The sequence below is a fragment of the Somniosus microcephalus genome, chromosome 33 (genome assembly GCF_052327205.1).
Source record: "Somniosus microcephalus isolate GS21.2 chromosome 33, FLI_Smic_1.0, whole genome shotgun sequence".
In the NCBI taxonomy this organism is placed as follows: Eukaryota; Metazoa; Chordata; class Chondrichthyes; order Squaliformes; family Somniosidae; genus Somniosus; species Somniosus microcephalus.
Genome location: NC_141019.1, coordinates 15,141,620 through 15,166,165, shown reverse-complemented (window position 1 = coordinate 15,166,165; position 24,546 = coordinate 15,141,620). Strand labels below are relative to the sequence as shown.

At 51.5% G+C, this 24,546-nt stretch overlaps 1 protein-coding gene across 1 annotated transcript in view; it reads left to right on the top strand.

Moving 5' to 3' along the window:
- LOC147096975 (integrin alpha-5-like) overlaps positions 1 to 24,546 on the top strand; it is a 395,891-nt gene that overhangs the window by 189,730 nt on the left and 181,615 nt on the right. Inside the window, 1 exon segment of the mRNA XM_085972686.1 lies at positions 9,623 to 9,753. Within this exon segment, the coding sequence (XP_085828812.1) occupies positions 9,623 to 9,753 (131 nt within the window).

Genomic DNA, 24,546 nt, shown 5'->3' with positions numbered 1-24,546 from the left:
CCATTGGGCCTACGGGTGAGCACCCCGTGCGTACTCACCCGTGGAGACCCGAATTTCTGGGCCATTTGTTTGATCTCCTGACTTGGTTCCATAGCAACCCCTGAGCACGTGAGCCTTCCCTGGGTCAGCAAAGGGCCCAGTTCAGAATGGATTCCCCCTGAGAGCGTTCTGTTTGGGTCTGGTCATGTGGAGCATGACTACAGCGTGATCTGATCCAACCTTGAATCTAGTCCTGTTCACCTGTAACTACTGCTGTGACCAGCGATCATTTGACTCCCTCTTCCAATTGTCATTTCATTTCCCCACCTCTCCACCCTCCAATTTTCTCCCATGCTCCCAGGGCCCGAGTATCTAGTCTTCATCGAAGAGTCTGGACACTGAGGCTGTTCTTCCATTGAGGCAATTATCACCAAGCCAGATGCTGGCCTCGCCTGATCCCCATGCACACACAATCCAGCAGAGTTCATTGAGTGTTATGCAGGAGCAGAAATCTTGGCTGATTTTCTCTCTATCCCCCCACCAAAACCCAGGGCACTGAGGCCAAATCTAGCACCCTTATTGCCACCCTGTGCCCAGATCAGCCAACTCAGCTCAGAATAGATGGTAGAAAGGTGAGAAGCAATAAGCAAAGGAGAGAAACACAAAGGGCCAAACTAATTCATAATGAGAGTGTGAAAAAAGCAAGCCTGAAGGCTTTGTATCTTAATGCTAGAAGCATTAGGAACAAGGTGGATGAATTAGTTGTGGAAATAGAGGTAAACAAGTATGATTTGATTGGGATTACAGAAACGTGGCTGCAGGGTGGGCAAGGCTGGGAACTTAACATCCAGGGATATACAATATTTAGGAAGGATCGGCAAAAAGGTAGGGGAGGTGGGGTAGCATTGCTGGTAAAGGAGGGGATTAATGCAATGGAAAGGAAGGATATTAACTCGGATGAAACGGAATCTGTATGGGTAGAAATGAGAAATAGCAAGGGGAGGAAAACGTTAGTGGGTGTGATATATAGGCCTCCAAATAGTAATATGGAGGTGAGGGAAGGCATAAAAAGGGAAATTAGAGAAGCGTGCGATAAGAGCACAGCTGTCATCATGGGTGACTTTAATTTACATATTGATTGGACTACCCAAATTAGTAAAAATTCTGAGGAGGAGGAATTCCTGGAATGTTTTCGGGACGGTTATCTGGACCAATATGTCGAGGAGCCGACTCGAGATCAGGCCATTTTAGACTGGGTATTGTGCAATGAGAAGGGACTTATCAACAATCTTCTTGTACGAGGCCCCTTGGGTCAGAGCGATCATAATATGATCGAGCTCTCAGTCGAGATGGAGAGTGAGGAAATTGAATCAGAGACTAAGGTCCAGAACTTAAATAAAGGGAATTACGAGGGTATGAGACGGGAATTGGGTAAGATTGATTGGGTGGTGTTTCTGGGGGGATTGACAGTGGATAGACAATGGCAAGCATTCAAAGATAGAATGGAAGAATTCCAGAACATGTTTATACCGGTTTGGCATAAAAATAAACCTAAAAAGGTGGCTCAACCGTGGATAACGAGGGAAATTAGGGACAGCATAAAATCAAAAAAAAGGGCATATCAACTGGCAAAAAAAAGCAGCAGACCGGAAGATTGGGGGCAGTACAGGATACAGCAAAAGAGGACAAAGGGATTAATCAGGAAGGGGAAAATAGAATACGAAAGTAAACTTGCAGCAAACATAAAGACAGACTGCAAAAGCTTTTATCGGTATATCAGGAGGAAAAGACTGGTAAAATCCCAAGTCGGTCCCTTGCAGTCCGATTCGGGAGAATATATAATGGAGAATAAGGAAATGGCAGACCAATTAAACTCATACTTTGGTTCTGTATTCACAAAGGAGGACACAAATAACCTCCCAGGAATATCGGCAAACATAGGGACTAATGAGAGGGAGGAGCTGACAGAAATTAGTATCTCTAGGGATATGGTGTTGGGTAAGTTGAGGGGACTGAAGGCCGACAAATCCCCGGGGCCTGATAAACTACATCCTAGGGTACTTAAGGAGGTGGCCCTGGAGATAGCAGATGCTCTAAGGATCATCTTCCGGAACTCCATTGACTCGGGAACAGTACCCGTGGATTGGAGGGTAGCTAATGTTACCCCAATATTTAAAAAGGGGGGTAGAGAGAAAGCAGGGAATTATAGACCAGTAAGCCTTACATCGGTTGTGGGCAAAATGCTAGAGTCCATTATTAAGGATAAAATAGCGGAGCACTTGACAAATGGGGAAAGGATCGGACAGAGTCAACATGGATTTACAAAGGGTAAATCGTGTTTGACTAATCTGCTGGAATTTTTTGAGGAAGTAACTGGTAAAATAGATGGGGGAGAGCCAGTGGATGTGGTGTACCTTGACTTCCAGAAAGCCTTCGATAAGGTTCCACACAAAAGATTATCATGCAAAATTAAGGCTCATGGGATTGGGGGCAAAGTATTAACGTGGATAGAGAACTGGCTGGCGGATAGAAAACAGAGAGTTGGAATAAACGGCTCGTTTTCGGAGTGGCAGGCAGTGACCAGCGGGGTGCCGCAAGGATCTGTCCCGGGACCCCAGCTGTTCACAATATATATAAATGATCTGGATCAGGGAATTGGATGCAATATTTCCAAATTCGCTGACGACACTAAACTAGGAGGAGGGGTGGGCTCTGATGAGGATGTCAGGAGGCTACAGTGCGATTTGGACAGGTTGGGGGAATGGGCGGATACGTGGCAGATGCACTATAATGTGGATAAATGCGAGGTTATCCACTTTGGGGGTAAAAACAGGAGGGTAGATTATTATCTAAATGGCAATAGATTGGGAGATGGGGAAGTGCAGAGGGACCTGGGTGTTCTTGTGCACCAGTCACTGAAGGAGAGCATGCAGGTGCAACAGGCGATTAAGAAGGCAAATGGTATGTTGGCCTTCATATCAAGGGGGTTCGAGTATAGGAATAGGGATACCTTACTACAGCTGTACAAGGTGCTGGTGAGACCGCATCTGGAGTATTGTGTACAGTTTTGGTCGCCCCATCTGCGGAAGGATGTTCTTGCCATGGAAAGAGTGCAGCGGCGATTCACCAGGCTGATACCTGGAATGGCGGGAATGACCTACGAGGAGAGATTGAATAGTTTGGGCTTGTACTCACTGGAGTTTAGAAGATTGAGAGGGGATCTCATCGAAACATATAAAATTATGGCAGGCCTGGACAGGCTGAATTCAGAGAGAATGTTTCCAATGGCAGGGGAGCACAGAACCAGGGGCCACAGTCTAAAAATAGCGGGCAAATCATTTAAAACAGAGATGAGGAAGAATTTCTTCACTCAAAGAGTGGTGAGCCTGTGGAATTCCCTGCCACAGAGGGCTGTGAAGGCTAATTCAATAAATATTTTCAAGAGAGAATTGGATATATTTCTGAAGGCTAAGGGGATTAAGGGTTACGGAGAAAAGGCGGGGACGGGGTACTGAACTGGTAAGATCAGCTAAGATCTCAGACGAAGATCAGCCATGATCTCATTGAATGGCGGAGCAGGCTCGAAGGGCCGAATGGCCTACTCCTGTTCCTATCTCTATGTTTCTATGTTTCTATGTATGGACATTCGGAAGAGGAGGAGGCCATTCAGCCCCTCACGCCTGTTCTGCCATTCAGTTAGATCATGGCTGATCTGTATCGTAAAGCCATGGTCTGGAGGGATCAGTTAGTCACTGTGTAAAACACTTAGACCATCAGGGACCTTCCATCTGTGATTTTAAGAACCTCTTGCTCTATGTACAATTTCTAATGCACAGTTCTGGGTGTTTTGCGTGGCCGTTCTGCATCTCGGGGCTGAGATAAGGCCATAAAACTCAAGAGTGAAGGTTGAGCGGTCATCCAGGTCCTAACCTGGTGGGGTGTGGGACTAACTCCAGTGTGTGGTTCTGTTTCGCATCAGCTTTGCTTTCCCAGACTGGCGCCTCCAGTGGTCAAACCACGTCACTGGACACGAGTGTCATCAGTTGCGTGACTTCTGCCACGTCGTGTCTGGCTGGATTTCTTCTCCCACTTGTTGAAGCGTTTTCGGGAACAGGAAAAGGCCACGAGTCTCGGCAAGCCTGTCTCTCTCTTTATTGGAGGGAACGTTGGAGCTTGTTTCCTGGAGTTCTGTTGGAAATGGAAACCATCAGTGTCGCAATATGGTGTCTCGGAGGGATGACTGCTCGCCACCGTCTTGTCAGAACCCGTTTGTTTTCTTGCCTTTCAATCCGAGTAGTACAATTACTTCATGTGCCAGATGTGCACGCTGGCATAGTGGTTAGCACTGTTGCCTCACAGCGCCAGGGACCCGGGTTCGAATCCGGCTCGGGCGACTGTCTCTGTGGAGTTTGCACATTCTCCCCGTGTTTGCGTGGGTTTTCTCCGGGTGCTCCGGTTTCCTCTCACAGTCCAAAGATGTGCGGGTTAGGTTGATTGGCTATGATAAATTGACCCTTAGTGTTAGGGGGATTTAAATACGTGGGGTTACGGGGATAGGGTGGGATATGTGTTGGTGTAGGGGTTACGGGGATCAGGCGGGATATGTGTCGGTGCAGGCTCGATGGGCCGAAATGGCCTCTATCTGCACTGTGGGGTTTCTGTGATTCTGTGATATAACTTCACCCAACACTCAGCATGGGATCCCTGCTCAGAAAAGGCTCGGCCAGGACATCAATATGACAGGTTGCTGCTGGGGGTTGACTTTCCCATGTTTGGTTCACCCACCTGCCTGGGGCGGCCATTTTCTGCTTTGGAGAGTTGCGTTAGAAACTCTGTTACCAGCTGGCACTGTCCTGTCCCCATGGTGATCTACAGGAAACTAGCCTGGCTCTACCAACATCCTGCACGATGTGGTAAATTCTCACCAATGGAGGGGAAGCTTCCTAGAGTGCATTACAATACAGAACAGGCCCAATCTATAATGTGTGCAGCTCTGCCCAAATATTGTCCATTGACATTCACAGGCGGCTAAGATCTGACCTGTTCTTGGAGAGGTGACAAAAAGCTCGTCTATCTGGACGTGACTGGTGGAAGAACATGATTCCTATTGTAAAGCTATTTTACAATCTAATTAGCTAATTTGTCTTAAATCCAATCAATTTTAATCTTTCGAAGGCTGACATGTGAAACTTGATAAATGCCGTCTTTGATTCTTTTTTACTGGATCGGCCTCCTCAAGCAGCCTCCCCTCATAATAAACTTATAAGCCTCCTGTTAGAATCACAGAATAGAATTATAGAATGGTTACAGCACAGCAGGAGGCTATTCGGCCTCTGCCAGCTCTCTGCAAGATCACTTCAGCTGGTCCAACTCCCCCGCCCTTTCCCCGTAGCCCTGCAAATTCTTTTCTTCAGGTACTTATCTAATTCCCTTTTGAAAGCCACAATTGAATCTGCCCCCACCGCCCTCTCAGGCAGTGCAATCCAGATCCTAACCACTCGCTGAGTAAGAAGATTTTTCCTCCTGTCGCCTTTGGTTCTTTTGCCAATCATCTTAAATCTGTGTCCTCTGGTTCTCGATCCTCCCGCCAATGGGAACAGTTTATCTCTCTCTACTCTGTCTCGACCCCTCATGGTGTGGAGATGCCGGAGTTGGACTGGGGTGGACAAATGTAAGAAGTCACACAACACCAGGTTATAGTCCAACAGTTTTATTTGAAATCACAAGCTTTCGGAGCGCTGCTCCTTCTTCAGGTGAAGTGGAGAGATGCATAAAGACACAGCTTATATAGTCAGAGAATAATGTCAGATGTTTACAGGTAACCTTTCTAACTGCCATTTGTCGCACCTCGGCAGAGAGATAATCACAGCAATCAAAGGTGTGAATGGTGTCCAAACAGGTCAGTCAGGAAAACATTACATCAAAGAACAATGAGGTGGGGTCACAAGGGGTCAAATGTTGCAGATGCTGGGGTCTGTATGAAAAACAAAAAACAGACCGAAAAACATTTTTTTTTTTTTTTTGTCTGGAAATCACAGCAGGTCCGGCCGCATCTGTGTAGAGAGAACAAGCCAATGACGACTCGAGTCTGGGTGACCCTACGTCAGGTGGGGTTACATGTAGTGTGACATGAACCCAAGATCGCGGTTGAGGCCATCCTCATGAGTGCGGAACTTGGCTATCAGTTTCTGCTCGATGATTTTGCATTGTCGTGTGTCTCGAAGGCCGCCTTGGAGAATGCTTACCCGAAGATCGGAGGCTGAATGTCCTTGACTGCTGAAGTGTTCCCCGACTGGAAGGGAACACTCATGCCTGGCGATTGTTGCGCGGTGTCCGTTCATCCGTTGTCGTAGTGTCTGCATGGTCTGCAAGATGTCAGCAGCGAACCCAATGAGACAACCAATGATCCGGAACAGCAGACAGAGGGATCCGCAGTGCAGCAACCGAAGAAGAAAGAGTCAAATTGGACCCCTCCGGAGGGTCGCTGCCCTAAGCTTGACATGCATGCTCAAGCTGTCAGGAGATGCATCAATGCCAGATTCATCAGCCGCACTCACAAGACAGTCCAGAATGTCACCCGAGCACAACGCAACGCCATCCACGCTCTCGAGACCAACCGCAACATCGTCATCAAACCAGTAGACAAAGGAGGAGCCATCGTCATACAGAACAGAACGGACTATTGCAAAGAAGCATACCGACAACTGGACAACCAGGAACACTACAGACAGTTACCCGCAGATCCGACCAAAGAACACACCCACCAACTCAACAGACTGATCAAGACCTTCGATCCAGACCTTCAAAGCATCCTACGCGCTCTCATCCCACGTACTCCCCGCGTGGGAGACTTCTACTGCCTCCCAAAGATAGACAAAGCCAACACACCCGGACATCCTCTCGTATCAGGCAACGGAACCCTGTGTGAGAACCTCTCTGGATACGTCGAGGGCATCCTGAAACCCATCGTACAGGGAACCCCCAGCTTCTGTCGTGACACTACAGACTTCATACAGAAACTCAGCACCCACAGACCAGTTGAACCAGGAACACTCCTTGCCACGATGGACGTCTCGGCACTCTACACCAGTATCCCCCACGATGACGGCATCGCTGCGACAGCCTCAGTACTCAACACCAACAACAGCCAATCTCCAGACGCCATCCTACAACTCGTCCGCTTCATCCTTGACCACAATGTCTTCACCTTTGACAACCAGTTCTTTACCCAAACACACGGAACAGCCATGGGGACCAAATTCGCACCCCAATACGCCAATATCTTCATGCACAAGTTCGAGCAAGACTTCTTCGCTGCACAGGACCTCCAACCAACGCTATACACCAGATACATCGACGACATTTTCTTCCTATGGACACACGGCGAAGAATCACTGAAAAGACTACACGATAACATCAACAAGTTCCATCCCACCATCAAACTCGCCATGGACTACTCCTCAGAATCGGTTTCATTCTTGGACACACGAATCTCCATCAAAGACGGACACCTCAGCACTTCACTCTACCGCAAGCCCACGGACAACCTCAGGATGCTCCACTTCTCCAGCTTCCACCCGAATCACATTAAAGAAGCCATCCCCTATGGACAAGCCCTGCGAATACACAGGATCTGCTCAGACGAGAAGGAACGTGATGGACACCTACAGATGCTGAAAGATGCCCTCGTAAGAACGGGATATGACGCTCAACTCGTCGATCGACAGTTCCGATGGGCCACAGCAAAAAATCGCATAGACCTCCTCAGAAGACAAACACGGGACACAACCAACAGAGTACCCTTCGTCGTCCAGTACTTCCCCGGAGCGGAGAAACTACGCCATGTTCTTCGCAGCCTTCAACATGTCATCGATGATGACGAACACCTTGCTAAGGCCATCCCCACGCGTCCACTACTCGCCTTCAAACAGCCGCCTAACCTCAAACAGACCATCATTCGCAGCAAATTACCCAGCTTTCAGGAGAACAGCAACCACGACACCACACAACCCTGCCACGGCAACCTCTGCAAGACATGCCAGATCATCAACACATACCATCATCACATGTGAGGACACCACCCACCAGGTACATGGTACATACTCATGTGACTCGGCCAACGTTGTCTACCTCGGCCAATGTTGTCTACCTCATACGTTGCAGGAAAGGATGCCCCAGAGCATGGTACATCGGCGAGACCATGCAGACACTGCGACAACGGATAAACGGACACCGCGCAACAATCGCCAGGCAGGAGTGTTCCCTCCCAGTCGGGGAACACTTCAGCAGTCAAGGACATTCAGCCTCCGATCTTCGGGTAAGCATTCTCCAAGGCGGCCTTCGAGACACACGACAACGCAAAATCGTCGAGCAGAAACTGATAGCCAAGTTCCGCACTCATGAGGATGGCCTCAACCGCGATCTTGGGTTCATGTCACGCTACATGTAACCCCACCTGACGTAGGGTCACCCAGACTCGAGTCGTTGTTGGCTGGTTCTCTCTACACAGATGCGGCCGGACCTGCTGTGATTTCCAGCCAAAAAAAAAAAGATATTTTTTTTTTTTGTCTGTTTTTTCTTTTTCATACAGACCCCAGCATCTGCAACATTTGACCCCTTGTGACCCCACCTCATTGTTCTTTGATGTAATGTTTTCCTGACTAACCTGTTTGGACAGCATTCACACCTTTGATCGCTGTGATTATCTCTCTGCCGAGGTGTGATAAATGGCAGTTAGAAAGATTACCTGTAATCATCTGACATTATTCTCTGACTATATAAGCTGTGTCTTTATGCATCTCTCCACTTCACCTGACGAAGGAGCAGCACTCCGGAAGCTTGTGATTTCAAATAAAGCTGTTGGACTATAACCTGGTGTTGTGTGACTTCTTACATTCGACCCCTCATGATTTTGAACACCTCTATCAAATCTCCTCTCAACCTTCTCTGCTCTAAGGAGAACAACCCCAGCTTTTCCAATCTATCCACGTAACTGAAGTCCCTCATCCCTGGAACCATTCTTGTAAATCTCCTCTGCACCCTCTCTAAGGCCTTCACATCCTTCCTAAAGTGCAATGCCCAGAATTGGACACAATACTCCAGTTGAGGTCGGACCAGTGTTTTATAAAGGTTCATCATAACTTCCTTGCTTTTGTACTCTATGTCTCTACTTATGAAGCCCAGGATCCCGTGTGCTTTTTTAATGGCTTTCTCAACCTGCCCTGCCACCTTCAATGCTTTGTGCACACATACCCCCCCCCCCGCAGGTCTCTCTGTTCATGCACTCCTTTAGAATTGTACCCTTTAGTTTATATTGCCTCTCCTCGTTCTTCCTACCAAAATGTGTCACTTCGCACTGTTACCCCTGTTTGTTGCAATGGCGATGGTAGTGCTCCCGTGGAGATGAGCTGTGACTGGGTGCAGTGAAGATGCTCTGTGATAAATCATTTTGAGAAAATCATGCTGAGTCCAAATTTTGGGTCTCTTGATCCGAGTCTCGAATTGAGCTCAATAGTTGCGACTAATAAATGAGGCTTGTTGCTGGTTGTTGGGACAACTGTGCTTGAAGATTCCGTTTGAGACTCGCTTACCTCTGTTCTGTCAGCTCGATGGTTTCTGACATCGTTGATTTTTGTTCTTTCAGGTTGAGTGTTCTTATTGGAGCTCCCAAAGCCAATACCAGTCAGCCGAACATAACGGAAGGTGGCGCAGTATACACGTGTGCTTGGGGCATGAACGACACAGACTGCCAGCAGGTTCCTTTTGATCTAACAGGTACAGTTTTGGTTGTTAGAAACATAGAAACATAGAAGATAGGAGCAGGAGGAGGCCATTCGGCCCCTCGAGCCTGCTCCGCCTTTCAATGCGATCATGGTCTGCTCTGTACTTGGAGCCAGAGCCACATTGATTTAGTCCATTGTTTCAATATATGGAAAAATAATGACTAATTGGAGGCAAGCAGGTTGAGGGAAGTGTTGTCTGATCAAATCCCTCATAGAGTCATAACGGCACAGAAGGAGGCCATTCGGCCCATTGAGTCCGTGCCGGCTCTCTGTAGAGCAATCCAGTCAGTTCCATTCCCCCGCTCTATCCCTGCAAGTTTATTTCCCTCAAGTGCCTATCCAGTCTCCCCTTGAAAACATTGAGTGTCTCCGCTTCCACCACTTCCGTCAGCAGCGAGTTCCAGGTCCTCACCGCTCACTACGTAAGAAAGTTTTTCCTCACATCCCCCCTGTATCTCTTGCCCAAAACCTTAAATCTGTGTCCCCTAGTCCTTGTACCATCAACTAGTGGGCACAGCCTTTCCCTGTCATAATCGTGTACACTTCTATCAAATCACCCCTCAACCTCCTTTGCTCTAATGAAAACAAATCCAGCTTCTCCAACCTGTCCTTGTAGCTAAGATCCCCCATCCCCGGAACCATTCTGGTAAATCTCCTCTGCACCCTCTCAAGGGCCTTCACATCCTTCCTAAAGTGTGGTGACCAGAACTGGACGCAATACTCCAGTTGTGGCCTAACCAGCGCTTTATAAAGGTTCAGCATAACTTCTCTACTTTTGTACTCAATACCTCTATTTATGAAGCCCAAGATCCCAAATGCTTTGTTAACCACTCTCTCAATATGTCCCGCCACCCTCAATATATTTCAATGTTGATTTCAATTCTAACTTTTTTTTTTGATTGTTGTCCGGAGGTAGGCTGTCATTTTTGCCTTTAGATGTTGGTGGTGAGCGTTCTTCCTGAAGTCCACTTCAGAGGTCATTGAGAATCAACCAGGCAGTGTAGGAATGGACTCGCGTGCAGGCCAGGCCAGGCAGAGGTGGTGGGATTCTCTCCATGAAGGACATTAGTGAACCAGATTTAGCGAATTCGGTTTCACAACTTGCCATGGTGGGATTTGAACTCTCAACCTGCTAGGTTGCTAGTCCAGTACCACAAGCAGTACACTACCATACTGGGGGTCCTGCCCTTTACACTATGACTGCTGGGTTAGCACTGCTGCCTCATGCAGCCCCTCCATTTGAGTGAGATGACGATCCTAAGGTGGAAGGGGGAAATCTCCTGGATTGACCTCCTACTGAAAGTAACTTCAATTTAAAAAAAAATATTGATTGAATTCCCTGCCAGCAGTGCATGATATATTAAATGTCTACCTAAAATGTGATGGAATCCAAACTCCAGTAGATCCATGTTAGAAACAGATAACTAGGAGCAGGAGTCGGCCATTCGGCCCTTCGAGCTTGCTCCGCCATTCAATATGATCATGGCTGATCCTCTATCTCAATACCATATTCTCGCTCTCTCCCCACACCCCTTGATGCATTTTGTGTCTAGAAATCTATCTATCTCCTTCTTAAATATATTCAGTGACTTGGCCGCCACAGCCTTCTGTGGTAGAGAATTCCACAGGTTCACCACCCTCTGAGTGAAGAAATTTCTCCTCATCTCAGTCCTAAATGTCCTACCCCATATCCTGAGACTGTGACCCCTTGTTCTAGACCCTACAGCCAGGGGAAACATGCTCCCTGCATCCAGTCTGTCTAGCCCTGTCAGAATTTTATACGTTTCAATGAGATCCCCTATCATTCTCTAGTGAATACAGGCCTAGTCGACCCAATCTCTCCTCATACGACAGTCCTGCCATCCCAGGAACCAGTCTGGTGAACCTTCGTTGCACTCCCTCTATGGCAAGTATATCCTTTCTTAGGTAAGGAGACCAGAACTGCACACAGTATAATTGTATTAAGACATCCTTGCTCCTGTACTCAAATCCTCTTACAATGAATGTTGGATGGGTGAGAGGGGGCCTGAGGCCTAGTCCTGTTGCTAGGAGACGAGCTCAGTTGAAGAAGAAAGTGAATTGCTCTGTTCTTTTTTGAAAACATATGACTGTGAGAAACAGGCTCGGGACTTGTGTTTGGTCTACACTCATTGCTGACAAACCACTGCACGTTTTAATTCCCTCCAGGCAAAGGTTTTTTTTCCCTCTGAAAAAATAAATTATTGCAACATGTGGAAGAGTGATATGAAAACCAAATGGGAATTCTCTTGTAGTGGGTCTTTGTGCTAACTTTGGAAAAAAAATGTGGGCCTGAGCCAAAACTGTCTCGCACAGTAGTTGCAAAGGGAGAGCGGTTATTTTCCCCCATTTTATAGAAACATAGTTGGATCAAGTGATCCTTTTTTGTATTCTGAGCAGTGTTGTAACTCTAAGAATTTTTATCCCATTGAAGAAACAAAAGTTCATGTGTGAAGTGAAGTTGGAACGAGCCTACATTTAAGTTTGAAGCAATTGCCACTGTTGACATCAAAATCCCAGCCTGCAGGCAGAGCAGTGACGCGAGTCTTCTTTCTCTCAGAGGCTTGCCGGCCTAATGCTATTTTAGTGGCACAGGGCGTGAAACGGCAGAAACCTGCGGTCTCGGAGAGACGTGCCGTTGTATTTTAGTGGGCCCATTGGGGCTAAAGGTCACGGGGGCATCTGTTAACCCCTTCCTTCTACATGTTGAATGAAGAGCGTTCGGGGTTGATTTTTTGGTCGTTTTTCGAGCTCGAGGGCGCAGACACCCCTTCTTTCACTCTCATGATACAATGGGTGGGAAGACGTGTGCATACGTTTTCGCACCACCTTGCCACTTGAGTAAGTTGGTGGAGACCCCTTAGAAGGAAGAGGAGGATAGTGTCGGGGAGTTTCATAAAGACCACGTACCCCCGGCATTCGGTGCTATTCCATGAGGGAGGTCACAGGCTTCTGAAGTCTTCACCTGAGCACACATAACACAGCGGAATCTCACTGCTCAGTTTATATTAACAATCCCCAGCGACTGCAGGAAGACCGGGTTACACAGATCCTCAGGTCTCACTCTGCATCCACGAGGTGTTTGGCTGTCGGTTGACAGGTGACTGCTCCAGCAGGAAGTTCACAGGAAAAATCAAAGGTCACTGGTGATTGCACCGCCACCCCCCCCACCCTCCCCACCCCTCCCCCACCCATCATTTTCTCCCAGGGTCAACCCCCAGCTGGTTCTGAAGCCATGGCTGAAGAAGGAACGCTCCAATTGGCTTCGACTTCCATTGGAAGGGGAAACGCCAAGGCTCCTGCTCCTGATTGCTATCCAGTCAACCCCAGGAAAGGTCAGCTGACGACCAGATCGTCCTCTACTGCGATGCTCCCTATGGCCGGGATAGCCTGCTAGCACTCGCTGTGGAGACTCACACATGAATAATGGCAACTGTGTGAGATACAAGAGAGTTGCTGGAGCTAGTGGAATGATACCCCAGTGAGAGTCAGCACCTTCAGGAGAGGAGAGAGAAACCAACCGTACCCCAGTGAGAGTCAGCACCTTCAGGAGAGGAGAGAGAAACCAATCGTACCCCAGTGAGAGTCAGCACCTTCAGGAGAGGAGAGAGAAACCAACCGTACCCCAGTGAGAGTCAGCACCTTCAGGAGAGGAGAAACCAACCGTACCCCAGTGAGAGTCAGCACCTTCAGGAGAGGAGAAACCAACCGTACCCCAGTGAGAGTCAGCACCTTCAGGAGAGGTGAAACCAACCGTACCCTAGTGAGAGTCAGCACCTTCAGGAGAGGAGAGAGAAACCAACCGTACCCCAGTGAGAGTCAGCACCTTCAGGAGAGGAGAGAGAAACCAATCGTACCCCAGTGAGAGTCAGCACCTTCAGGAGAGGAGAGAGAAACCAACCGTACCCCAGTGAGAGTCAGCACCTTCAGGAGAGGAGAAACCAACCGTACCCCAGTGAGAGTCAGCACCTTCAGGAGAGGAGAAACCAACCGTACCCCAGTGAGAGTCAGCACCTTCAGGAGAGGTGAAACCAACCGTACCCTAGTGAGAGTCAGCACCTTCAGGAGAGGAGAGAGAAACCAACCGTACCCCAGTGAGAGTCAGCACCTTCAGGAGAGGAGAGAGAAACCAACCGTACCCCAGTGAGAGTCAGCACCTTCAGGAGAGGAGAGGAGAAACCAACCGTACCCCAGTGAGAGTCAGCACCTTCAGGAGAGGTGAAACCAACCGTACCCCAGTGAGAGTCAGCACCTTCAGGAGAGGAGAGAGAAACCAACCGTACCCCAGTGAGAGTCAGCACCTTCAGGAGAGGAGAGAGAAACCAACCGTACCCCAGTGAGAGTCAGCACCATCAGGAGAGGAGAGAGAAACCAACCGTACCACAGTGAGAGTCAGCACCTTCAGGAGAGGAGAAACCAACCGTACCCCAGTGAGAGTCAGCACCTTCAGGAGAGGAGGAACCAACCGTACCCCAGTGAGAGTCAGCACCTTCAGGAGAGGAGGAACCAACCGTACCCCAGTGAGAGTCAGCACCTTCAGGAGAGGAGAGAGAAACCAACCGTACCCCAGTGAGAGTCAGCACCTTCAGGAGAGGAGAGAGAAACCAACCGTACCCCAGTGAGAGTCAGCACCTTCAGGAGAGGAGAGAGAAACCAACCGTTCCCCAGTGAAAGTCAGCACCTTCAGGAGAGGAGGGAGAAACCAACCGTACCCCAGTGAGAGTCTGCACCTTCAGGAGAGGAGGGAGAAACCAACCGTACCCCAGTGAGAGTCAGCACCTTCAGGAGAGGAGAAACCAACCGTACCCCAGTGAGAGTCAGCACCTTCAGGAGAGGAGAGAGAAACCAACCATACCCCAGTGAGAGTCAGCACCTTCAGGAGAGGAGAAACCAACTGTACCCCGGTGAGAGTCAGCACCTTCAGGAGAGGAGGGAGAAACCAACCGTACCCCAGTGAGAGTCAGCACCTTCAGGAGAGGAGAAACCAACCGTGCCCCAGTGAGAGTCAGCACCTTCAGGAGAGGAGAGAGAAACCAACCGTACCCCAGTGAGAGTCAGCACCTTCAGGAGAGGAGAGAGAAACCAACCGTACCCCAGTGAGAGTCAGCACCTTCAGGAGAGGAGAGAGAAACCAACCGTACCCCAGTGAGAGTCAGCACCTTCAGGAGAGGAGTGAGAAACCAACCGTTCCCCAGTGAGAGTCAGCACCTTCAGGAGAGGAGAGAGAAACCAACCGTACCCCAGTGAGAATCAGCACCTTCAGGAGAGGAGAAACCAACCGTACCCCAGTGAGAGTCAGCACCTTCAGGAGAGGAGAGAGAAACCAACCGTACCCTAGTGAGAGTCAGCACCTTCAGGAGAGGAAAGAGAAACCAACCGTACCCCAGTGAGAGTCAGCACCTTCAGGAGAGGAGAAACCAACCGTACCCCAGTGAGAGTCAGCACCTTCAGGAGAGGAGAGAGAAACCAACCGTACCCCAGTGAGAGTCAGCACCTTCAGGAGAGGAGAGAGAAACCAACCGTACCCCAGTGAGAGTCAGCACCTTCAGGAGAGGAGAGAGAAACCAACCGTACCCCAGTGAGAGTCAGCACCTTCAGGAGAGGAGAAACCAACCGTACCCCAGTGAGAGTCAGCACCTTCAGGAGAGGAGAGAGAAACCAACCGTACCCCAGTGAGAGTCAGCACCTTCAGGAGAGGAGAAACCAACCGTACCCCAGTGAGAGTCAGCACCTTCAGGAGAGGAGAGAGAAACCAACCGTACCCCAGTGAGAGTCAGCACCTTCAGGAGAGGAGAGAAACTAACCGTACCCCAGTGAGAGTCAGCACCTTCAGGAGAGGAGAGAGAAACCAACCGTACCCCAGTGAGAGTCAGCACCTTCAGGAGAGGAGAGAGAAACCAACCGTACCCCAGTGAGAGTCAGCACCTTCAGGAGAGGAGAAACCAACCGTGCCCCAGTGAGAGTCAGCACCTTCAGGAGAGGAGAGAGAAACCAACCGTACCCCAGTGAGAGTCAGCACCTTCAGGAGAGGAGAGAGAAAGCAACCGTACCCCAGTGAGAGTCAGCACCTTCAGGAGAGGAGAGAGAAACCAACCGTACCCCAGTGAGAGTCAGGCACCTTCAGGAGAGGAGAGAGAAACCAACCGTACCCCAGTGAGACTCAGGACCTACAGGAGAGGAGAGAGAAACCAACCGTACCCCAGTGAGAGTCAGCACCTTCAGGAGAGAGAAACCAACCGTACCCCAGTGAGAGTCAGCACCTTCAGGAGAGGAGAGAGAAACCAACCGTACCCCAGTGAGAGTCAGCACCTTCAGGAGTGGAGAGAGAAACCAACCGTACCCCAGTGAGAATCAGCACGTTCAGGAGAGGCTTAGAAACCAACCGTACCCCAGTGAGTGTCAGCACCTTCAGGAGAGGAGAAACCAACCGTACCCCAGTGAGAGTCAGCACCTTCAGGAGAGGAGAGAGAAACCAACCGTACCCCAGTGAGAGTCAGCACCTTCAGGAGAGGAGAAACCAACCGTACCCCAGTGAGAGTCAGCACCTTCAGGAGAGGAGAGAGAAACCAACCGTACCCCAGTGAGAGTCAGCACCTTCAGGAGAGGAGAAACCAACCGTACCCCAGTGAGAGTCAGCACCTTCAGGAGTGGAGAGAGAGACCAACCGTACCCCAGTGAGAGTCAGCACCTTCAGGAGAGGAGAAACCAACCGTACCCCAGTGAGAGTCAGCACCTTCAGGAGAGGAGAGAGAAACCAACCGTACCCCAGTGAGAGTCAGCACCTTCAGGAGAGGAGAGAAACTAACCGTACCCCAGTGAGAGTCAGCACCTTCAGGAGAGGCTTAGAAACCAACCGTACCCCAGTGAGAGTCAGCACCTTCAGGAGAGGAGAGAGAATCCAACCGTACCCCAGTGAGAGTCAGCACCTTCAGGAGAGGAGAAACCAACCGTACCCCAGTGAGAGTCAGCACCTTCAGGAGAGGAGAGAAACCAACCGTACCCCAGTGAGAGTCAGCACCTTCAGGAGAGGAGAAACCAACCGTACCCCAGTGAGAGTCAGCACCTTCAGGAGAGGAGAGAGAAACCAACCGTACCCCAGTGAGAGTCAGCACCTTCAGGAGAGGAGAAACCAACCGTACCCCAGTGAGAGTCAGCACCTTCAGGAGAGGAGAGAGAAACCAACCGTACCCCAGTGAGAGTCAGCACCTTCAGGAGAGGACAGAGAGACCAACTGTACCCCAGTGAGAGTCAGCACCTTCAGGAGAGGAGAGAGAAACCAACCGTACCCCAGTGAGAGTCAGCACCTTCAGGAGAGGACAGAGAGACCAACTGTACCCCAGTGAGAGTCAGCACCTTCAGGAGAGGACAGAGAGACCAACTGTACCCCAGTGAGAGTCAGCACCTTCAGGAGAGGAGAGAGAAACCAACCGTACCCCAGTGAGAGTCAGCACCTTCAGGAGAGGACAGAGAGACCAACTGTACCCCAGTGAGAGTCAGCACCTTCAGGAGAGGAGAGAGAAACCAACCGTACCCCACTGAGAGTCAGCACCTTCAGGAGAGGACAGAGAGACCAACTGTACCCCAGTGAGAGTCAGCACCTTCAGGAGAGGAGAGAGAAACCAACCGTACCCCAGTGAGAGTCAGCACCTTCGGGAGAGGAGAGACAATTCATCGCCCTTGTGCAGTACATCTCATGGACCTGGTGCTGAAGTTTGCCTGCTCTATCACCAAAGAGCTCTTCCCTCCTAGTTTTGCCTGTGCTCCTGATCCTTGTGTGTTTGCTGGGAATCAGCTCTCCGGGTGCCGGACTCTGTCCATGAGCTCACACTTTGGGTGATAGCCTCAGTGAAGAATTCGACACGAAGTTGGAGCAATCGCAGCAAATCTCAATTCTCTTCTGGCTTCGCCTCCACAACCCGTCACTTCCCAGCAGGAGTTCCTGTTGAAGGGGCACTGAGGCTAATTGTACAGTGATCCCGGATGAGATCAGCCAATGTAGGAGGTGGAACCGGGGGCTCTCCTGATCGGTGTGGCTCAGTAACTCGCTGGCTGCACTGTGCGAAGCCGTGCTTTGCATCTGTCTCCAGCTGGTGCTCATGGCCAGTGCCTCTCACCACAACCCACCTCCGGAGCTAATGGCTGCTTCCTCCACACACCACAAGAGACCTTTGCTTTTCTGGCTGTGTGGGCTGGATGGATCCGTTGTTTAAAATTGCATATTCTGGCCAGGATCCTGGGGAGCCCCAGGCATGGATTTCAGTGCAGTTGGAACAGGGAGTGCGGGATTTGCAGCTGATGTGGTGAGTTTGTGTCCTGCACTCACCAGTGAGATGGTGGCAGTGGTTCAAGCTTACATTGGAGGAAAGTGAAGGAATTCAGGAAATGTTGAGCGTTTTGTATGGCAGTCACGACCAGAATATGTTTGATGGGCCCTCACCCGGGTTGGCCTCAGTATCCAGCACTGAGGTAAACCGTGACCATGTCGATGGATTTTTGGCTTGCAACCATGAAAAGCTCGGCATAGAAACATAGAAGATAGGAGCAGAAGTCGGCCATTCGGCCCCTCGAGCCTGCTCCACCATTCAATGAGTTCATGGCTGATCATCCAAATTCAGTACCCGGTCCCTGCTTTCTCCCCATATCCCTTGATCCCTTTAGCCTTAAGAAATATATCTAACTCCTTCTTGAATATATTTAATGAATTGGCCTCAACTGCCTTGTGTGGTAGAGAATTCCACAGGTTCACCACTCTCTGGGTGAAGAAATTCCTCCTCATCTCTGTCCTAAATGGCTTACCCCTTATCCTTAGACTGTGACCCCTGGTTCTGGACTCCCCCGCCATCGGGCACATCCTTCCTGCATCTGGTCTGTCTAGTCCTGTTAGAATTTTATAAGTTTCAATGAGATCCCCTCTCATTCTTCTAAACTCCAGCGAGTATAAGCCCAATCGACCCAATCTCTCCTCATATGTCATTCCTGCCATCCCAGGGATCAGTCTGGCATAATATTGTTGCCCTTGTTGGCTGCAGGTTTCCTGAGATGAGTGCCAACTGCAATTTCTGGCTTGCAAGGGCAAAAGAAAAGCCTGGGGAGGCGTTGGAAGTGTGGCCGTCCAAACTGTGGTGAGGAGCACAGCACGCTGCTGCTGCGAGTGTGAGTGGTCCCATTAGCATGGGCACCTCGGTGAGATGGGACCGCACCACACAAGCTCAGACACTGTACCTGTGCTTGCTGAGCCCCTTTTCAGCAGGGGGGCCCGACGGTGTATTAATGTCTTTGTTATAAACCTCATCATTGATCAAGAAACTACTCGTGAAATAACGCTGGACGGCCAGCTGGTGGCGCCGTCCAAGGAGTACAAATACTCGGGCGTGGGCCCAGCTTGCCCAGGGACATTTTGTAAGACAGGAACTAGTGAAGTACAACTAGACCTCCATGTTCTGAAACAAGTTGATTAAAGCCTTGCTTTATACTCAAACCAAGTGAGTAGTGAGTTTTATTACGTCAGCCTTCCCCTGGGTTCTTGGCCTATGGGTCAAAGGTGGCCGCTCGTCATTCGGAAGCGGTTAAACTCCCATTGTTTGAGAACGCTGACTGACTGAGGTGGATTTGAACCCCCCCGTCCGGTGGGAGTGATGCGGGCGGTGGGTGGTCGCAACATGATGTCCCCCGCCCCCCAGCCGTTGCAACTTACCTCAAAGCAGGCAGGTGGGGCCTACTTTACAGTCGGTGGTCATGGCCCGATGATGTCAATGGCGCAGCGAGGCAATTTTTAACTGGCGAAATGGGGAGGGCCGCACGGCCGACCCACGGCGGGAGTCAACGGAGGCCAAGGGAAGTATTTCACTTACCTTTCCTGTGGGATCCTTGTGGGCCAGGAGGATCCCACAGGACCCACAAGGAGGCCCTGGCCCTCCCCAGGCCTTACTTCTCTCTCCCAGTGCCAGCAAACCACCCCCAGCAGTAACGTCTTACCGATCCTCTAGGCCCTCGGGCTCCGCGATTCCTGCTCCCTCTCAGCCGGCCCTGGTTATTCAAACGAGGCCCGGGAGTTAAAATGGCCTGGGTGTCACATTGAGCACTCCACAGAGGTTCCCCCCCCCACCCAGCCTGAGCTAAAATCGATCCCGATGTCTTTCTCCTCTTAAATAAAAACAGAAAATGCTGGAAACACTCAGCAGGCCAGGCAGCATCTGTGGAGAGAGAAACAGGGTTAACGTTTCAGGTCGGTGACCTTTCGCCAGAACTGGAAAAAAGTTAAAGATGGAACAGGTTTTTAAGCAAGGGCAAGGGCAGGGCAATGGGGGGAGGAGAGGAAAGAACAGAAGGGAAGGTCTGTGATGGGGTGGAAGGCGGGAGAGATTAAATGACAAGGGATGATGGTGCAAGGCAAAAGGAGAGGGTAATGGGACAAGTAAAGAAACAAAAGATGGGTCTAGAGGAGGTGTAAATGGGGATGGCAGAATGATTGACAGCTGCCATGTGGCAGAGAGAAAAAATAAATAAATAAATGGGGGAAAAAAGGATTGGGGCCGAGGTTATGGTCTGAAATTGTTGAACTCGATGTTGAGTCTAGAAGGCTGTAAAGTGCCCAATCGAAAGATGAGGTGCTGTTCCTCGAGCTTACGTTGAGCTTCGTTGGAACAATGCAAGAGGCCGAGGACAGAGAGATCAGAGCGGGAGTGAAGCGGAGAATTAAAGTGACAGGCGACCGGAAGCTCGGGGTCACCCTTACGGACTGAACGGAGGTGTTCCGCAAAGCGGTCGCCCAATCAGCGTTTGGTCTCCCCAATGTAGAGGAGACCGCATCGTGAGCAGTGAATACAGTATACTAGATTGCAAGAAGTACAAGTAAATCGCTGTTTCACCTGGAAGGAGTGTTTGAGGCCCTGGACAGTGGGAAGGGAGGAGGTGAAAGGGCAGGTGTTGCATCTCCTGCGCTTGCACGGGAAGGTGCCGTTTCTTTCTCCCAACTGTTGCTTGTGTTTATTTAATCATGAAGGACTAGTCCCATGGAGTTTATCTTCTAGTTTCAGAGGCCAGCAGGGAGCTGAATTAATGTGCGCAGAGATGCTCATTATTGGATGGGTGTATCAGTGTTGACCGTGTGTATGATCACAGCTCTGGCACACAACGAGCATGTTTGTTCATCCAAATTCGGTGGAATCGCTTTTTCTTCGCGGGCCTTTTCACGTGTTTCCTCTGACCTTTGGCCTTCAGCTTGGTCCCTGGAATGCTTGGTGCTGTGTACGAGCCAAAAGCCCCTGTGTCGATGTCCTTCGAGATGGTGCTGGTGAAGTGTTTGGATGGATGTTGTGCAGTTTGTTTGTTCTGGTCGAGGGGAAGGGATAACATGACGGAGCCACATCCTGTGCCTTTAGAAAACAACTGGCTTCGGTTTAACCCTTGGCTGCAATGTCAGGCACTGTTACTGTCTGGCGGCTTATCAGGACCCCGCACAGGGCTCTATTAATACATCAATTGGTTGTGCCGTTGTCTGGTGTCTCTGATATCTTGTGCCGGATGGTCTATTTTATATATTTATAAAGGAAAAGTGAGACTTCCGCCTGGTCGTGACACTCTGCTCTGTTCCTGAGCGCTTCACTTTAATACTAAGTAAATTTGCAAGAAAACACTTTCCAAAGCATGCGATGAAAAAAAACTCATCGTACAGACGTCTCTATTAGATCTCAGCCGTGGCTCAGGAGTAGTACCCTCTCTCGCCTCTCCATCAGAAATTTATGAATCCAGGGTCTTCAGCCCAGAATCTAGGCTGACACTCCCAGTGCAGTACTGAGGGCGCGCTTCACGGTCGGAGGGGCAATACTGAGGGAGTGCTGCACTGTCGGAGGGGCAGTACTGAGGGAGCGCTTCACGGTCGGAGGGGCAATACTGAGGGAGCGCCGCACTGTCGGAGGAACAGTACTGATGGAGCGCCGCACTGGCGGAGGGGCAGTACTGAGGGCATCTGCACTGTCGGAGGGGCAATACTGAGGGAGCACTGCACTGTCGGAGGTGCAATACTGAGGGAGCGCCGCACTGTCTGAGGAACAGTACTGATGGAGCGCCGCACTGTCGGAGGGGCAGTACTGAGGGAGCGCTGCACTATAGATGGGGCAGTACTGAGGGAGCGCTGCACTGTCGGAGGGGCAGTACTGAGGGAGTGCTGCACTGTCGGAGGGGCAGTACTGAGGGAGCGCTGCACTGTCGGAGGGGCAGCACTGTGGGAGCGTTGCACTGTCAGAGGGGCAATACTGAGATAGGGCCGCACTGTCGAAGGGACAGTACCGAGGGAGCGCCGCACTGTCGGAGGGGCAGTACTGAGGGAGTGCCGCACTGTCGGAGGGACAGTACTGAGGGAGTGCTGCACTGTCGGAGGGGCAGTACTGAGGGAGTGCCGCACTGTTGGAGGGTCAGGACTGAGGGAGCGCTGCACTGTCGGTGGGTCAGTACTGAGGGAGCGCCACACTGTCGGAGGTTCAGGACTGAGGGAGTGCTGCACTGTCGGAGGGTCAGGACTGAGGGAGAGCTGCACTGCCGGAGGAGAAGTACTGAGGGAGAGCCGCACTGTCGGAGGGACAGTACTGAGGGAGCGCCGCACTGTTGGAGGGTCAGGACTGAGGGAGCGCTGCACTGTCGGTGGGTCAGCACTGAGGGAGCGCCACACTGTCGGAGGTTCAGGACTGAGGGAGTGCTGCACTGTCGGAGGGTCAGGACTGAGGGAGTGCTGCACTGTCGGAGGGTCAGGACTGAGGGCGTGCTGCACTGTCGGAGGGGCAGTACTGAGGGAGTGCAGCACTGTCGGTGGGGCAGTACTGAGGGAGCGCTGCTCTGTCAGAGGGGCAGCACTGAGGGAGCGCTGCACTGTCATGTAGCAGTACTGGGGGAGTGCTGCACTGTCAGTGGGGCAGTACTGAGGGAACCCTGCAGTGTCGGAGGAGCAGTACTGAGGGAGTGCTGCAATGTCGGAGGGGCAGTACTGAGGGAGCGCTGCACTGTCGGAGGGACAGTACTGAGGGAGTGCTGCATTGTCGGAGGGACAATACTGAGGAAGCGCTGCACTGTCCGAGCGACAGTACTGAGGGAGCGCTGCACTGTCGGAGGGGCAGTACTGAGGGAGTGCTGCACTGTCGGAGGGACAGTACTGAGGGAGAGCCGCACTGTCGGAGGGACAGTACTGAGGGAGCGCCGCACTGTTGGAGGGACAGTACTGAGGGAGAGCTGCACTGTCGGAGGGGCAGTACTGAGGGAGCGCCGCACTGTTGGAGGGACAGTACTGATGGAGCGCTGCACTGTCGGAGGGTCAGTACTGAGGGAGCGCTGCACTGTCGGAGGGGCAGCACTGAGGAAGCGCTGCACTGTCGGAGGGACAGTACTGAGGGAGCGCCGCACTGTTGGAGGGGCAGTACTGAGGGAGCGCCGCACTGTTGGAGGGGCAGTACTGAGGGAACGCCGCACTGTCGGCGGGGCAGTACTGAGGGAGTGCTGCACTGTCGGAGGGTCAGTACTGAGGGAGCGCTGCACTGTCGGAGGGGCAGTACTGAGGGAGCGCCGCACTGTCGGAAGGTCAGTACTGAGGGAGTGCTGCACTGTCGGAGGGTCAGTACTGAGGGAGCGCTGCACTGTCGGAGGGGCAGTACTGAGGGAGTGCTGCACTGTCGGAGGGGCAGTACTGAGGGAGCGCTGCACTGTCAGAGGGCCAGTACTGAGGGAGCGCCGCACTGTCGGAAGGTCAGTACTGAGGGAGTGCTGCACTGTCGGAAGGTCAGTACTGAGGGAGCGCTGCACTGTCGGAGGGGCAGTACTGAGGGAGTGCTGCACTGTCGGAGGGTCAGGACTGAGGGAGAGCTGCACTGCCGGAGGAGAAGTACTGAGGGAGAGCCGCACTGTCGGAGGGACAGTACTGAGGGAGCGCCGCACTGTTGGAGGGTCAGGACTGAGGGAGCGCTGCACTGTCGGTGGGTCAGCACTGAGGGAGCGCCACACTGTCGGAGGTTCAGGACTGAGGGAGTGCTGCACTGTCGGAGGGTCAGGACTGAGGGAGTGCTGCACTGTCGGAGGGTCAGGACTGAGGGCGTGCTGCACTGTCGGAGGGGCAGTACTGAGGGAGTGCAGCACTGTCGGTGGGGCAGTACTGAGGGAGCGCTGCTCTGTCAGAGGGGCAGCACTGAGGGAGCGCTGCACTGTCATGTAGCAGTACTGGGGGAGTGCTGCACTGTCAGTGGGGCAGTACTGAGGGAACCCTGCAGTGTCGGAGGAGCAGTACTGAGGGAGTGCTGCAATGTCGGAGGGGCAGTACTGAGGGAGCGCTGCACTGTCGGAGGGACAGTACTGAGGGAGTGCTGCATTGTCGGAGGGACAATACTGAGGAAGCGCTGCACTGTCCGAGCGACAGTACTGAGGGAGCGCTGCACTGTCGGAGGGGCAGTACTGAGGGAGTGCTGCACTGTCGGAGGGACAGTACTGAGGGAGAGCCGCACTGTCGGAGGGACAGTACTGAGGGAGCGCCGCACTGTTGGAGGGACAGTACTGAGGGAGAGCTGCACTGTCGGAGGGGCAGTACTGAGGGAGCGCCGCACTGTTGGAGGGACAGTACTGATGGAGCGCTGCACTGTCGGAGGGACAGTACTGAGGGAGCGCTGCACTGTCGGAGGGGCAGCACTGAGGAAGCGCTGCACTGTCGGACGGACAGTACTGAGGGAGCGCCGCACTGTTGGAGGGGCAGTACTGAGGGAGCGCCGCACTGTTGGAGGGGCAGTACTGAGGG